The sequence below is a fragment of the Drosophila rhopaloa genome, unplaced genomic scaffold, assembly GCF_018152115.1.
Source record: "Drosophila rhopaloa isolate 14029-0021.01 unplaced genomic scaffold, ASM1815211v1 contig_2, whole genome shotgun sequence".
In the NCBI taxonomy this organism is placed as follows: Eukaryota; Metazoa; Arthropoda; class Insecta; order Diptera; family Drosophilidae; genus Drosophila; species Drosophila rhopaloa.
In genome coordinates, this window is record NW_025335083.1 from 26741508 (window position 1) to 26756631 (window position 15124).

The following is a 15124-nucleotide window of genomic DNA, read 5'->3' on the forward strand; positions in this document are numbered from 1 at the left end:
AGAAACAGTAAGTAGGCCAGGTGGTGACGAGTCGAACTAGAAGGTGGGCGCAATTCTGTACATTTAATGCAACCACATTAGATATACAGGTACATGTTATATGCTATATTCCTATTCGTAAGCTATACACTAAGACTAATTAAAAGCATTGTTAAATCTCAAAGCAATCGGCGTTTGTTGTTCTGTCGTTGGTCCGACCTTCTGCTGCCGCCCTGCATGTGCTGGGGGTGCTGGATTGGCTGCATCCTCGGCCGGTTGCGTTCCATGACGGAGCTGTCGCTGCGGCGCCGCTGGTCTCCGTTGTTCCCGAACGGATTTCGGTCGTACGGCTTGGCGCCGTGCAAACTGTGGCGAGCGTGGCGTGGAGGCGTTGCCTGAGATAGCGACTCCAGCAAGAACGGGTTGCGTAGGCGACTCTGGCTAAAGGATGGTGACTGCTTGGCTTTGTCGGCGCCCTGCTGCTTGATGGTCAACTTCTTCTTAAACAGTTCTAAGCCCTGATAGAGGTCCAGGGCGAAGGACACGGCGCACAGGCGCTGGTAGGTGACGAACCCAAAGTTCCTCTGCCGCCCCGTATTGTCCGTGGGTATCCGCACTCCCTCGATTGGTCCGGCTTGCAAAAAGACCTCGTAGAGGATCTCCTCTGTCACCCGCTCGTCAAGATTGCCGCAGAACAGCGTTCGCTGCTCCTCGTCCTCCTCCTCGGCGTCGTCCTCCACTTCGTCCAGTTCGCCGTTGACGGGAAACGGACAAAAGTGCTGCTGTTGTCCAGGGGCCATCCCGTATCCGTACCCATTTAGGTGGGGGGCGGCCATCATCATCGGCATGGCCGCCGCCGCACCGCTGTACATTTGCTGCATTAACACTTGCAAGTCCATTTCTCTCAGAAATAAATAAAATCACCACTTCGCTTATTTTGCAACTGGAGATGGGCAACAGTGAGTGTCATCCCCGATAGATTTCCAGTGTTGTCAAGCACCGTTCGGCAGTGGAGCAAAACGGTAAAGTGAATCTCTGGTTCCGGAGCAATGATTCCGAGTGGGGAGTAAGGACACTTTAAATTTGGCGCCCTTTAAAACTATTCCACTTATGAGGTGAAATTTAAATTTTCTTTCCGATGCAATAGAATCGCTGATAGCAGATACATTTTAATTAAGCGTCCCGCCTGCTGATGTTTCTGATTGTTGTCATTGCCATCGGTGCCGCTACTGATTGAGCTATTCCTGTAGTACAAGCTTTCCACACTTCATCTCGCATTCTCTCGGCGATATGAATCAAACCATCTATTTAGTTAGGGTCGCTGGCTGCCAGTACAAACAGAGCGTCACAAAATCAATTGAGAGGCGCGGAATTGCAAGTGCCCGACCACAATATACCCTCTACCAGTACGTAAATACAGTTTACGAAAATTGGAAACTAAAGAGGAATTTTCCGAAAGTAAAACCATCGATCACAAAAAAAAACCTACTAATATTGAAGAGTTTATATAAGGGATATATATGTATATCTTAAGAGAAGGGAAGAGAATGTTCCGGACTACATTGATTACGGAGTACGTTACACGAGCGTTATCAACGCCACTTGAGCTGATATTTTGCGTAGCGTTGCTCGCAACTTGTCAAATAAACTAGACCTCCACCAATAGAAACGCATACACATTTGTGGATTTAATACCTTTTAAACGAAGGTAGAAAAGGCAATTCGCCCAGAAGTTTTGGGGAATCTATTCAGTCGCCAATTGGCCTCGCAGAAACACAATCCACTATAGCAATGGGCGAAGTTCCGAAAGTCACCGACCTGGCACAGGTGATCGAGCCCCACCTGCCGGAGGGCTCTACTCTAGAATCGTATGCCAGTCGTTACCTAACTAAGCCCGGAGATAACTACGGGAGTATTATGTTGGCCGTACAGGCAAAAATTCGCAGTGCAGACGGTGCCACTCGGGAGCTGCCACTGATAGCCAAGCTGCCACCCCTCACCAACGACCTTTACTGGCAGATTTTCCAGCCCGAGCGGACCTGCATCACGGAGAACGCGGTCTATCAGTACCTATCACCCGAGCTGGACAAGCTGCAGCTACAGGCGGGTGTCCTGCCCGCTCTACTTTTCGATGGCTTCCCGCGATACTACGGCTCCCGCATCTCGCTCGATTCCCGGTCTTCAAAGGTGGACCGCGATGCCGTTCTCGTCCAGGAGAACGTCACGGTGCACGGCTACCAGCCGGGTAACAGGCACAGGGCGTACAATCTGGCGGAAACCATTCTCGTTCTGCACTACTTGGCCCAGTACCACGCCCTGCCCATCGCTCTGCGTCTGAAGAAGCCGCAGTTGTACGAGGAATATGTGCGACCCTTCTTCAAGAAGTTTGATATGAACACCAATATTGATCAGGCGGAGAGGGACCAAATGAACAATGAGCTTCTGAAGGACATTAAGGCGGCGACCAGTGATGAGAGCGACGTGAGTCGTATCAAGGAGCTGATGGCTATGTATGACGCCTTTCAAGCCGGCAAGGATGTGGACGATGGCCTCTTTACCACCCTTGTTCATGGAGACCTATGGATCAACAATATGATGCTGAAGTACGGTAAGGCAAATCAGTGCTCAGATCGGAACAAGTTATTAATGCTTTACAATGTGTTCCAGACGAACAGGGCACTCCAATCAAGGTGAAAATCGTTGACTTCCAAATCGCGCAGTACGGATCTTTGGTGCACGATATCATCTTTCTGCTATTTTCAAGTGTGGACGTAAATGTTTTGGAGGAGAACTATTACAATTTCCTGCGCATTTACTACGACGCCTTCATTCAGACTCTGAGTGTCGTGAATGTGGACACCAGCAACTATACATACGAGATGTAAGACTAGTTTTTGTCTATGTGGGAATACTTTAATGTCAATCTATGTATTTCAGATTTCTCGAAGAGGTGCAAAAAGTGGCACACTTTCAGCTGCCTCATGCCATCTTTATGATGAAGGTAATCCTGGCTGATAACAGCACGATTCCCGACGACTATAAAGACGTGGACTTTTCAGTGCTGTCCAAGAATACTGGAATTAAAACAATTGTGACGAAATTCGAGGCAATCTTACGACTGGCAAAAAAGTTTAACATTTTTTATTAATTTTATTTTGCTTAATAGCAAGTCACGAAAATAAATATTTGATTATTACGCGTTTCTTCACCTCTTCACAAATGCTCCCCACTCTTTGTTATCAAGAAACTAATTAACGCTGTGTTTGTGTGCTGATTTGAACAAGTCGCGTTGGACTCTTCGCAAGATTGTAGGCAAACATAGCCGGAGCTTCAGCAAACGTAACAGCATGGAGCTGCCCGAAATTCGCGATCTTTCCAAAGTGGTTGAACAACACTTATCGGGAGCCCGTCTCCTAAACTATCGCTCAAAAAGCCTGACGCAACCGGGCGACAACTACGGAAGCACTCTCTTGGCGATTCATGCGCAGCTGCAGCGACCCGACGGGCAGCTGTTGGAGAAGGAGCTAGTGGCCAAGGTGCCTCCGACAGACCCCAAGTACTGGCAGTTCTTTCAGCCCGAGCGGACATGCCTCACAGAGAACGCCGTCTACAAGATCTTGGCCCCTGCCCTGGCCCTCCTCCAGGACGAGGCTGGCATCCCTGCAGAGAGCCAATTCAAGGCATTTCCCCGCTATTACGGCTCACGCGAGTCCCTCGATCCTAGCTCCTCCAAGGTGGATCAGAACGCCGTGCTGGTGCTGGAGAATCTGCGCAGCCGGGGCTTCGTTCCCGGCCAGAGGCTGCAACCCTTCGACTTGCCCCACACGCTGTTTGCCCTCAGACATATGGCCGAGTTCCACGCCCTTCCTCTGGCACTGCGCCTTCTCAAGCCTGAGGTATTCCGCGAACAGGTGCGCCCCTTCTTTGAAAAGTTTGATTGGCATGCTGCGGCGCCCGAGTGGAAGGCAATAATGAAGGCAGAGACCCTCGAGGACATTCGACGAGCCACCAACAACGATACCAAACTGGTGGCCCATATTAGGGAGTTGTCTGACAAGTTCTTTGAGTTTTTGGCCACCGCCCCAGACAGACCCGATGGTCCGTTTTGCAGTATTATACACTGTGACTTCTGGACAAACAATCTGATGTTTCGTTACGGTCAGTATTACAGCTTACCTAGCCAAAAAGCTACCCCAAAAACATTACCTAATTCAAATAAAAACCAAAATTAAACAACACCTAACAGATTTGCAATTGGTATTTAAAAATTTAAAGATTTTGTTTCGTTGAATTTTTTTTACCGAAAACAAAAGAAAATTTTAAACATTAATAAAAAAAGGTGCATTTCAAATATCAATGAAATCAACAATGTAGTTCTCAAGTTATTGCATGATCAGTCGAAATTAAAATTTTTTTCCTTACATTGATAGAGAACAACCCATCTATTTATTTAATCTTTAGAGCCCTCTGGAACCCCCATCGACCTGAAAATAATCGACTTCCAGACGGCACAGTACGATTCCGTGGTGCATGACATAATCTCGTTTCTGTTATCAAGCGTTGATACGGCTATCTTAGAGATACACTTTGAACACATGTTGGAAGTCTACTACGAGGTGTTCGTGGGTTGTCTGCGCCGTGTGGGGGCGGATCTGGCTTGTCACACTAACAAAGCGTAAGGAGAGGTAAAAATGTGATTATGGTTGAGTGCTGATTGATCTCTGCTCCACAGGTTTCGAGCGGAAGTGAAGCGGGTGGCGTACATTCAAGTGCCCCACGCCATCTTCATGACGCGCTTCATTTTGGCAGACAATGCAGTCGGCGAGACAGCGGAAATCTGCGAGCTTTCGGATGTGCTGAAGAACCCGGGATCGGAGCGCATAAGCCGCAAACTGAGCCAGATTCTAAGTTTGGCCCAAAAGTTTGACATACTGTACTAGGGCAATAAATTGATTCCTAATGGTCAGCTCTAATTGACTAATGGGAATCTGATGGATAGGACTAATTGTTTTATTATTCTCCAAGCTGGGTTGGCCAACAGTAAGCCGATTCAATGGCCATCAGTCAAAGGGAACATGCGCGCTTCGTGGGGCACGGTGTTGACCATCACGGCTTGGATGGTACTGTTTAGGATTAGCGAGGTAAAGAGCAAGGAGGTCTGTATTCAAATAAAAGTCCCAAAGAAGTATTTACTTTATTTCAATGTTTTGGCTAGAGCTGCTATTACTTGAGGTTTACCTATGCTAATTGGACGGATGACAGACCTCGGTTCGTGGTGAACATGACTTTCTCGAACCAGACTGGCATCGGCTCTGTCACCACCATCAACGAGGAGATTGCCTCGCCCGTCTCCAGCATCCTGATCATCCAGCACTCCGTCCGGGAGAAACCTCGCACTATCTACAACGCCTCTACCAAGCTATGCGATCTCCAGAACGTTATCAATTCGGTGCCGCTCTTCAAGCCGGTCAAGGACAACATGCTCAAGCAAAGCAACTACTCGCTCAGCTGTCCGCTGGTCAAGGGCACCTACGCAATGAACAACATGCGGGTCAGCCCGAGGAACCCTCTTCTGAGCCTTCTGTACCAGCCCAAGCGCTCTTTCTCCGTCAAGGGCGGATTGTACGAGGAGCTGCCGCGAGGTGGGCGGCTTAGGCCGTTGTCCACCTATTTCCTGACAGGAAAGGTTGTGAAAAAGTCCTGTGGATCCAACGAATAAAGGATGGTATAAATAAAAAGGCAGATCTAAAACTGTATTTCCGGAGCACAAAGAATATCTTTCTGGCAGCCTATTAGTATACCACAAAATGTTGATTTCGTCGTAAGTATACTTTACTTTTTAAATGCTGACGCATAAACATTCCGTCTTATATGAAATAATAAGTTTAAGAAATAAATAAACGTAAGGTAATAAATACAAACGATAAAGGTAATAATAAACAATGATTATTGCTAATATTGGTAATACAGTCTCTATCCTGCCTTTAGGTAAATCATTGTTTTGTCTCATTTTATAAATGTATTTAAATAAAGCAATGACTTAAAAGCGATTTTGGGGTAGTGATGCATCCAGAAAACAGGAACATGTAGCTTGTATGTTTATTTTACGTCCCCCTCATATATTTAATGTCCTGAAATGCTGTGAAGTTTTCCAAACTAATTAATTGAAGCAAAGCCGGGCCAATATGGGGAGACTGCAGCTGTCAGAGTTTTTCTAGGTCTTCCCAAAAATTTCGGACTGACTAATGAGCAATAAATCGAGTTAAGGGAGATGGACAACGGGTGAACGAACTCAAATTGTGAATGTAAAATCGGTTCATATAATTTGACTGAATATTATGGGAAGAAAACAGAAATGTACAGTCTACCGTATAATCATTTAAGTCCGATGCAAGCTGGGTAAACAACTACCAGTAAAATTTGCTCGCTTATCGAAAAGCCCCTATCAACCAACTTGCACAAAAACAAAGTCTTTGCCCTTTTGTTTACTCAACTCTGTAATCTCCGGCTATTCTCATCCATTTATATATGTATTCTCATCCATTTATATATGTATTCCCATCCATTTTTATACATACATATATCAAACTTTAGCATAGCCCATCGATTCTAATCTCATTTGTCAAAAAAGCGGGTCACTTAACAGATAGCATGGAGACGTAATCGCAGTTTTGAAATAAAAAACTAATTCATAATAATTACGAATTAAAATAATGCGCAATGAGTATGAGTGTATACCACAGAAGACGACCTTTGGCTGAGTCTACGTATGTCCGTCATCGGTGCGGCTGCGTCGATTATCTCAGGATCGGGGGACTGAACTTTGTCTGGTTCGATGCGCCAAAAAAGCCAAAGAACAGATCGCAGATCACTTGGTAGACGCGTGTGGGGCGATGACGCAAATATTGCGACTCGCGAGCGCTGGCAGACAAAGAAAGTGAATTTGGAGATGGCTAAATAAAAGTAGGGAAAGGAATCGGGCCAATAAATTATGTGGGGAATATTTTTGGCCACTCTGGAAAATCGGGGGAGATCACGCAGTCGGACCTCGCTCTCGGGTGATTCAATTGGTCGTTCCAGACTTTCCAATGCTCTGCAGATTAAATATAGCCGCCCATCACGACCAAAATATGGGGAATGGCGTGGGCACCGTAAAATTAGATAAATAGGCCAGATAAAAGACAGTACTTGTTGGTTGTCTGTGTGGGCGAACGACCGCCACGATATCGACACGCGCCAAAGATAAAAAGGAGGAATTGCTCGCTGCAAGCAAACATCACTTGTGAGCCGCAACAAAGCGTACGTGACCGATTAATTGCTGGACATCGGTCACAGGACATACCCATGTTTATATCTGGCGGCAGTTGACAGGTTTTATAATCGCCCAGAGTGCTGGCCATATATATTTGATCGAGCCATCAATTATGAGTGCCCCGACTATAAGTAGCGCCATAAAGCGTAATCTCAACAAGCAGTTGGTTCGGTCCAATTGAAACAACACACATAAAAATAAACAGTGCCCCCAGCAACGATTACTTCACCTGCAGCTCCATAAACAGGTTTGCTCTGTTTTTCTGCCTTTTTATTGCGCCTGTGACGTGTTCTCCCAGTACTGTAGCAGTAAGTCCGGTGTTATCAGTAGTATTTCACTCTTTCCCCGGCACAAGGGCGTATGGGACCCAGTTCTTGACCCAGTTTCGCTTTATGGAAATTTTAATTCGCGACTGCCGATGCAAGAATCGATCGCTGGCGGACTTTCTTCTTGGTCTCACTGTAGACAGTGCGACGGGGACTAGGAAATCACGCTTCGCATCCGTGTCTCTTCGCCCCATTCTTAGTGAGTGTTTATATTTATCTGTTTATAAATTCAGGGGTGTATGTGAAAAGATTCCCTCGCCTTTTGCGACACCGACACATTGATAACATCAATTAAATTTAAAAAGCATTTCCCTCTGCGCAGCGACGTATTTTTCTTTCACCATCCACAGCTGGTATGATTTATGGCCCAATGATAAGGGGACCCAGCCGGAGCCATTCTATTGACCGAGTTAAATGGCAAGCTGGCAAAGGTAGTGGCAAACGTTGGTCAAGCCTCTGCGGCCGGAAGTCCGAATTCGTAACCTTACTGTCTTATCAGCTAGCTCGAACTTTAAACGCCTCTCGTATAAACTTTTTATTAAATTATGAGCTAATGTTAAGTGTACCGTGACTCGGCCTTTTTTACTAGTATGCAAATCATATTGGTTACATAATATTAATTCAGACGACAGCTTAGTCCGTTATACTAATATCAAATATTATTAAACTCCAATATCACGCTGCTGAAGAACTGTTTATAGAGCTCACTTATCGCTAGTTTTTTAATCAGATGTCCAGCTTATCATTCCATTTTATGCAAATCGCCTGATCTAAGGCAGCATAACTGGATCTCCTCAGACCTGCATTGTAAGATGTTGACATCTTCGAACTCGTTTCATGCATACCAATGAACCTGCTTCAGTCCATTAATGATCTGGTCTATAGGCGGCGGTGCGGAACTCTTAAGTTCTGCGGCCATAACAAGCTGGTGTATTGATTTTGATTATTTATGTGATTTTATAATCTACTATCTACCTTTCGGAATCTCATGTTGCAATGAAAACGGGTATGTTAGATATTGGTTTCGAAATTGGGCATAGGAATGCTCCGCAACATTATGGATTTATTATCTTCGGACAACGGGTGATCCCTTGGTCCACAGATTTTACTTGCTTGGGCCAACTATTTGTGTGTACTTAACTATATTTTAACAAACCGGATCACAAGCTTTCGACCCCATTACAGTTGCATGTCCCGTAATCCGTAATCCGTATTTCGCGCCCAGCAGAGCCTCGACACAAAAGCAGCGCAAACTGCACCTTAGAGTGTCAACAACCATGCCAAAGTTCACTCACAAAAAATTAACACTCTTTTTATTAAATTCAATAAAAAATTTGTGTGAAAAATTTGAAAGTGTTTTTTTTTTCTTTTGAGATTGCACAATCCAAATTATGTTTCAAAAAAAGGGTAAACTTTTTTTTTAAACACACCCTAACTTTAAAAAAAAAAAAACAAGAATGCCTTTTAAGGTGTAAACTAATTTACAATTTATCCGTCAAAATACAGATGGTCCGTTTTTAAAAATTTTAAATATCTACCCTAAGTCAAAAGTCGGTGGATTTTGACAAAGTTAGGATACATTTTTTAAGAGTGTGGATGAAGTGTTTTGAAATACAAGTATGCGGAAGGCAGTGCAAATGAGTTCACAGGCACTCTAGGAGCGATTGAGTTCACAGCACTGGTCAATCAATATTTGATTGCAATGGCTTGTGATCGAGTGTCATAAGTCGAGTGCAATTCCCCTGCTTATCATCGATATTGTGCGTAGCCAGCATATCTTACATTGCAAGTGTATCTTAAATGTAAGGGTATGCAGCATACACATCCTCTTTGCGAACCGCAAGCATTAATCTTCGAAAACTTTCAGTGTCAGGCAGCTGGCGATGGTGGAAAACTTTCCATTAAAAACAAGGTCTTGCTTCTGATCGTTTTCGTGCCCCCTGTACATGTATTTACAAACAAGCTGTTCTATATTTTAAAATTCTGCTTTTAACAATGATTGCAGCGATACGCGTTTGAAAGCTTGCCAAAAAAAAGAGGAAATAAAATAGACTTTAGTAATGCGTTTTGTTTTGTTTACAACTTTGCTTTTACTCGAAATGTTTATTTGAATCGCATTGGAATTCTTAATTTTCAGGGTGCTTGTACTAGAGAGACATTTATAATATAAGTACATATAGAACGATGTAAATACTTGCGAACAGTGATATGCGACAGATCTGACGTGTCTTATATTTTTTATATGTTTTAAAATTATACTCAACAACTTCTAGATATATAGCAATTTGTGTTTCATATGTATGTGCGTGAGGATATGAATGATCAATATAGATTTAGACAAATTTCCGTGATGTTTTTCTCTTAAACGTTCCATTTGGAAACCGTGGCGAGTCAATCAAGTAACAAGTGAGGTAAAAACATTAAAGTCGACAAATCGTGTTGGCCAAAAGGTCCGCCAAATCCAAATTATTTTTGGTTTAACTAAAGGTAGCGCAATTACGTAGAGACATGTTATTTATTATTAAGATTAAAGCAACGATAAGGTATACATAACTTGTAAAATATTTATGGCAGAATATTCTAGGGGCCCCCATCGGTCTTAGGTTCAATTTTCGTTCCGGTTCTGTTCTTCTTGCCTCCCACCCACATTCTTAAATGCTAATCGCACGCTACTCGTGCCTCGCCCTCCTGTCTTTTTTGCACTAGCAAACAAAATTTCGCTCCACTTGAATCGAGAGGTAGCCAAATGATCGGATACGCCTTGAAGTTCAATAACATACTATGTACAAAATATTTGACGCTCATTCATCCTAAGCTGCCTACTCGTTGAGCAGACAGGTGCGGACGATGGCCCCACACACAGCGTAGGGATCGCAGTTAGAGCTGGGCCGCCGGTCCTCGAAGTACCCTTTGCCGGCTGTCGCCACGCCACGCGGCACCCTCACACTCACCGCCCGGTTGGCCACGCCCCACGAGAACTTGTCGATGCTGGAGGTCTCGAGGCGACCCACCAGGCGTCTCTCGTTGTCCTTGCCCTCCTTAGGGTCGTAGGCCTTGATGTGGCGCTCATGGTGTTTGCTCAGCTTCTCTATGGCCTCCTCGATGGCCTTAATGCCGCCCTCGGCGCGCATTGCCTTAGTGGAGAAGTTGGTGTGGGCGCCGGCTCCGTTCCACTGGCCCTCCATCGGCTTGGGGTCGAAGGTCACCACCACGCCGTACTCCTCGGCGATGCGCTGTAGGATGTAGCGCGACACCCACAAATCGTCGCTGGCTTTCAGGCCACTGCTTGGACCAACCTGATATTCCCACTGGGCGGGCATCACTTCTGCATTGGTGCCGGCAAAATCAATTCCGGAGTACAGGCAGGCAACGGCATGGGCCTCCACGAGGTCGCGGGCGTAGACGCGGTCGGCGCCCACTCCGCAGTAATAGGGTCCTTGCGGGGCCGGAAAGCCGTTTTCCGGCCAGCCGAAGGGACGTCCGTCCACGTCCAGCAGCGTGTACTCCTGCTCGATGCCGAACCAAGGCTCCTGCTCGCCGATCCTGTCGACTCCCGCCTGGAAGGCTGCGCGCTTGTTGGAGGCCGTTGGCTTGCCGTCAGCGCTGTAGGTGTCGCACAGGACGATCACGTCGTTCTTGCCGGGCTTGAAGGGATCGCGGTAAATGGCGCGCGGCTTGAGTGTGGTGTCCGAGTTCTCGCCGTGGGCCTGGTAGGTGGAGCTGCCATCGTACTGCCAGTCTGGCAGATCCTCCACGGAGCTTGGCACCTTGTCCAGGACGCGATCCTTCAAGCGTATATTTTCGCCGGTGCCGTCGATCCAGAGGTAAGTGGCCTGCACTCGATTGGCGGGCGTCTCCAGGTTGCGGTACCGTTGCAGGATGCTCTTGTCCAGCGCCGTGTTGGGCGAGTTGGCCAAGAACTGGGAGCGGGCCGTGTTGGCGGTGCGCAGTAGACGCAGCTGCTGCGTTGCAGGAGCCACTAGGTTCGCCTTCACGAAAAGTCCGGCCACGCGGAAAGCCATGTTGGTCCTTGATGGGAAGGACAAAAGGACACGGTTAGTTGTGTATTGGTCGCGACTGCGAGGACGTGCGCAGCAGCTCAAGGATGCTGGCACTCTTCACTCTGCTTTTCGCACGTATTTTTATGTAATTATTTTTCCTGCAATTGCTTCTCTGGGCGATTGTGTGAGTGGGTGATTTTCCAGTTCAGTGGCGGTGTTCCGTCAAACTTACCCTGAACTGCTCGTTTGTCCACTTTACAGTTATGTGATTTGCTAAGTAGTCGCTGACTGGGCAGGTCTTTTGGGGATTTTCGGATTGCGGGACTTTCGGTTTCTGTTTCTGATTCCGTAAGTGACTGCGGAGCGATTGCTGAGGACACCCGTCCAATACGAGGTTTGGCAGGCTTGTGAGCGCAGTTAGCACGACAACATTCACTTTTTTTCGTTTCGATTCACTTTGTTCCGTCCTCCGCCTCGGGTTTTCTTTATCTTGACGTTGGCCGCTCCGACGCCGACGCAGACGCAGTCAGGGGAGGAGGCCTCTCAGAGAGTGCCCGAGCCGCAACAGACAACGGAACGGAGTGGAACCCACAATGGCACACGGTCCCCCAAGGAGCATCTCTCTGAGGGAAAAGCGAGGCGACCCAGAATGTTTCAAGGCTACGCGATTAGGCAAAATCCCCTATTACTGGTCCCCATGTAATACGTTCATTGATGCGCTTCGGGGCACATACTTACGTACGAACGGCCTAGCAAAACAACGTTTTTAAATTTCTCATAACAGAACACCTGCGCGATAAGGTGCAATGCAAACGAAAGACCTACGAAGGCCCCATATATTGAGGTTAATATTGTTTAAAGAGTGTGAGAGTGTTTTGGTAGCACTGTTCGATTCCTCAAAAATAGCATTGTATAGAAAATATCTACCTAGTTTTTTTATGAGAATACTGTAGACTGTTATAGCTTATAATGATATTTAGACATGACATTTACAATCTTTTGAACTGAGAACAAGAATTACAAAGTTTACATTTCTGAAACATTTAAGTTATTTAATTTAGCAAATGATTTATAATTTTAATATATTTTATGAATATTTTTGTATAGTTTGGGGCGTTGCCTATTCATATTGTCTAAACATAATTCGCGCCTTATGACTTTCTCCCTCTGTTATTCCAGGTTCCATATTACAGCATCACAACAGCATTAACACAACATTGGATCCATGAACTACTTGCAGTTGTAAGAGAGAGCATGCGCTCACTCTCTCCGTCAATCGCAATCTCTTCCTTGCAACCACCACCACTATGCTCTCTGGCTGATTGTTTTGGATACACGCCTGGTACAAAGTTCATCATGTACATTTTAATAAAGCCGATGCAAACAAAAGCGTATCAGCTGTTATTGTGGATAATGCATTATTAACCGCACATACAGTGCCCAGTTGGAATCAATACTGATTGGTTTAGGTCATTCCAACAGGAAATCCCCGATAGCTATTGACTGGTTTACAGTCTTGACATATCTATGATAACTTCGTATTACAGATTGGACCATAAAAACAGATAAAGAAGACCCTATTAAATCTAGGGTGCAAGAGTTTCCCTTTTCCCGATAGGCATAGTAAATTGGGAGTGCCGGCACAAAGTATTGTCTGCTTTTAGGCATTGGAAATTTAATAATTAAATTAAGTTTAAAGTTGCCTTGTATATGAGATGTAAATTTGGATCTAGTTTTGGGATAGGTATTTTAACGACTTCGGCTTAAAAGAAAATTTGTCAATATGGGACTTGGACAACATTCAACCCACCCATACACATTTGGGTGGGTGCTGCCGCAGTGCAACAATTGGCAAGTTCTCCGCCGGAAAGCAGAGTGGCGGGAAAACAAGCTTTTTGTTTTGGTCGGCTGACATAACTTTGGCCGAGCTTCAGGTTGCCATAAACAAAGAAAAAAAGCAAAAAAGAATTAAGTTGTATATAGAGACGAGTGAATTTCCACCATGGCTGCAACGACTGCCTCACTCGTAGATACTCGTACTACGCTTTTCCAGTTGTGTGACATCGCTTCCACTGGATGGCCGGCTTTAGTTTTCTTTCGCAAGTTTTCCTCTCGGCAGCGTGCATATTTAAATGCGGTGTGGCACGGACAAGTCTAAAAAATCGCAAATTTTTATATTCGGCTTCGTTTTGGACTGCCTCTATTGGCATTACGGCTTGCGATTTGGCTTTTTTGCGAAGGCCACTTGTTGCTCCGAGGCAGCAGTTTCATAGGCTTCGGCGGGTTTTAAGACCGGCACCATGAACATGTACAGTTGGAAGCAGTTTTTGGAAAACAATAACCTGTAAGTAGTCGAACCAGGCGGGCTTTCAAGCAAAATGCACCAAACCCAATTCCCACAACTACCAGCGATCTTATTTAATAACATCGCAATGATTTGAATAATCCCTAGATTCAGACAATTTTACGTCAATAGTCATGAAGAAACAATGTCGGTGGAAATTCATGAATTTAGCATAACAGGAAACACCTTTTGCTCTGGGCCAGCCACAGAAACTAGTCCAGGAAAAATCACGTTAATAGGGGTTTGCGCTAAGAAAATGCGTCATTTGTGCATCCAGTTCGCTTTTCACTTGGAATCGAGTAAAAAAACCGGTTTAGCTTTAGCTTTTGCAACGCTCTTGCTTATACTCTGAGTGCAATTTGTTGGGCCCGATCAGCTTGGGAAAATACAAATAGCTTGTTACTTTTTGATAACACTTCTCACCCCATCTTATGTGATTAAATTTCAATATATAATGTCTCATTTTGGTAATAACTCGTTCAACGAAAGACATTTCTGTTAATTTATGCCCCAAATAAGTTATTGGAGCCAAGTTCTAAGGACCTCCCACGCCCCAGTAAATAAGGCGCTTCAAATGACCTCATGCCATATAAAAAGAAAGAACTGGTGACATACCCACGTCGCACAAGTTGACCATTAAAAGCACTTATATTTTCTAACTTATTGTGGAGGACGGTTGGAATTTCGTGCTATTTTGGCGCACAATTCTTTAAACGCCGAGGAGTATTGTTATAACAGAGCACCTTTTGAAGAATAATGAAACCCATTAAATTGTGTTTCCGTAAAACACTAAATGGTACCAAAGTACAACCCCTTTATCGACTCCTATCAGCTATAGATTGACAGCAGATAAGCCCCCACCAAAACTCATGAGTCATGAGAAGGGTCTAGGCCATGAATTTAAATTTATTATTTTATTTTATTAATAGTTCGTGCACCTTAGCTGCCTAGAGTTTATTACATTTCGACTGCGAATCGGATTCAAACAGAATGTTATCAAACGCTGATAGGATTATCGACTGGCTAATTAACATTGTCCACAAGACTAGTGCGATATCAGTTCTCTTCGGCAGGAAATAGTTACTACACAAAATGTACGAGGCTTTTCCCAGATTCTCCTGAGATTCTCTCAAAGGTGTGCTCCCCAGAGGCAGACAGACTC

At 45.1% G+C, this 15124-nt stretch overlaps 5 protein-coding genes across 5 annotated transcripts; 3 read left to right on the forward strand and 2 right to left on the reverse strand.

Annotated features, from left to right (window-relative positions):
* Positions 1–24: 24 nt before the first annotated feature.
* LOC108044755 (RNA-binding protein 7) lies at positions 25–1018 on the reverse strand. Its single transcript, XM_017123889.2, has one exon. The coding sequence runs from the start codon at positions 876–878 to the stop codon at positions 159–161; it is 720 nt and encodes a 239-aa protein (XP_016979378.1). The 5' UTR covers positions 879–1018; the 3' UTR covers positions 25–158.
* Positions 1019–1624: 606 nt separating this feature from the next.
* LOC108044746 lies at positions 1625–3175 on the forward strand. Its single transcript, XM_017123872.2, has 3 exons — positions 1625–2587; positions 2647–2860; positions 2917–3175. Exons 1-3 carry the CDS (start codon positions 1771–1773, stop codon positions 3125–3127), a joined length of 1242 nt encoding a protein of 413 aa, XP_016979361.1. The 5' UTR covers positions 1625–1770; the 3' UTR covers positions 3128–3175.
* Positions 3176–3261: 86 nt separating this feature from the next.
* Positions 3262–5296, forward strand: LOC108044747. Its single transcript, XM_017123873.2, has 3 exons — positions 3262–4137; positions 4441–4654; positions 4712–5296. The coding sequence occupies exons 1-3, from the start codon at positions 3327–3329 to the stop codon at positions 4917–4919; spliced, it is 1233 nt and encodes a 410-aa protein (XP_016979362.2). The 5' UTR covers positions 3262–3326; the 3' UTR covers positions 4920–5296.
* Positions 4971–6027, forward strand: LOC108044756. Its single transcript, XM_017123890.2, has 2 exons — positions 4971–5135; positions 5195–6027. Exons 1-2 carry the CDS (start codon positions 4971–4973, stop codon positions 5696–5698), a joined length of 669 nt encoding a protein of 222 aa, XP_016979379.1. The 3' UTR covers positions 5699–6027.
* Positions 6028–10113: 4086 nt separating this feature from the next.
* On the reverse strand, positions 10114–12042 carry LOC108044750 (glutamine synthetase 1, mitochondrial). The gene is made up of 2 exons (XM_017123880.2): positions 11851–12042; positions 10114–11646 (listed from the first exon to the last, which is right to left on the reverse strand). The coding sequence occupies exon 2, from the start codon at positions 11637–11639 to the stop codon at positions 10437–10439; it is 1203 nt and encodes a 400-aa protein (XP_016979369.1). The 5' UTR covers positions 11640–11646; positions 11851–12042; the 3' UTR covers positions 10114–10436.
* Between the last annotated feature and the right edge of the window lie 3082 nt (positions 12043–15124).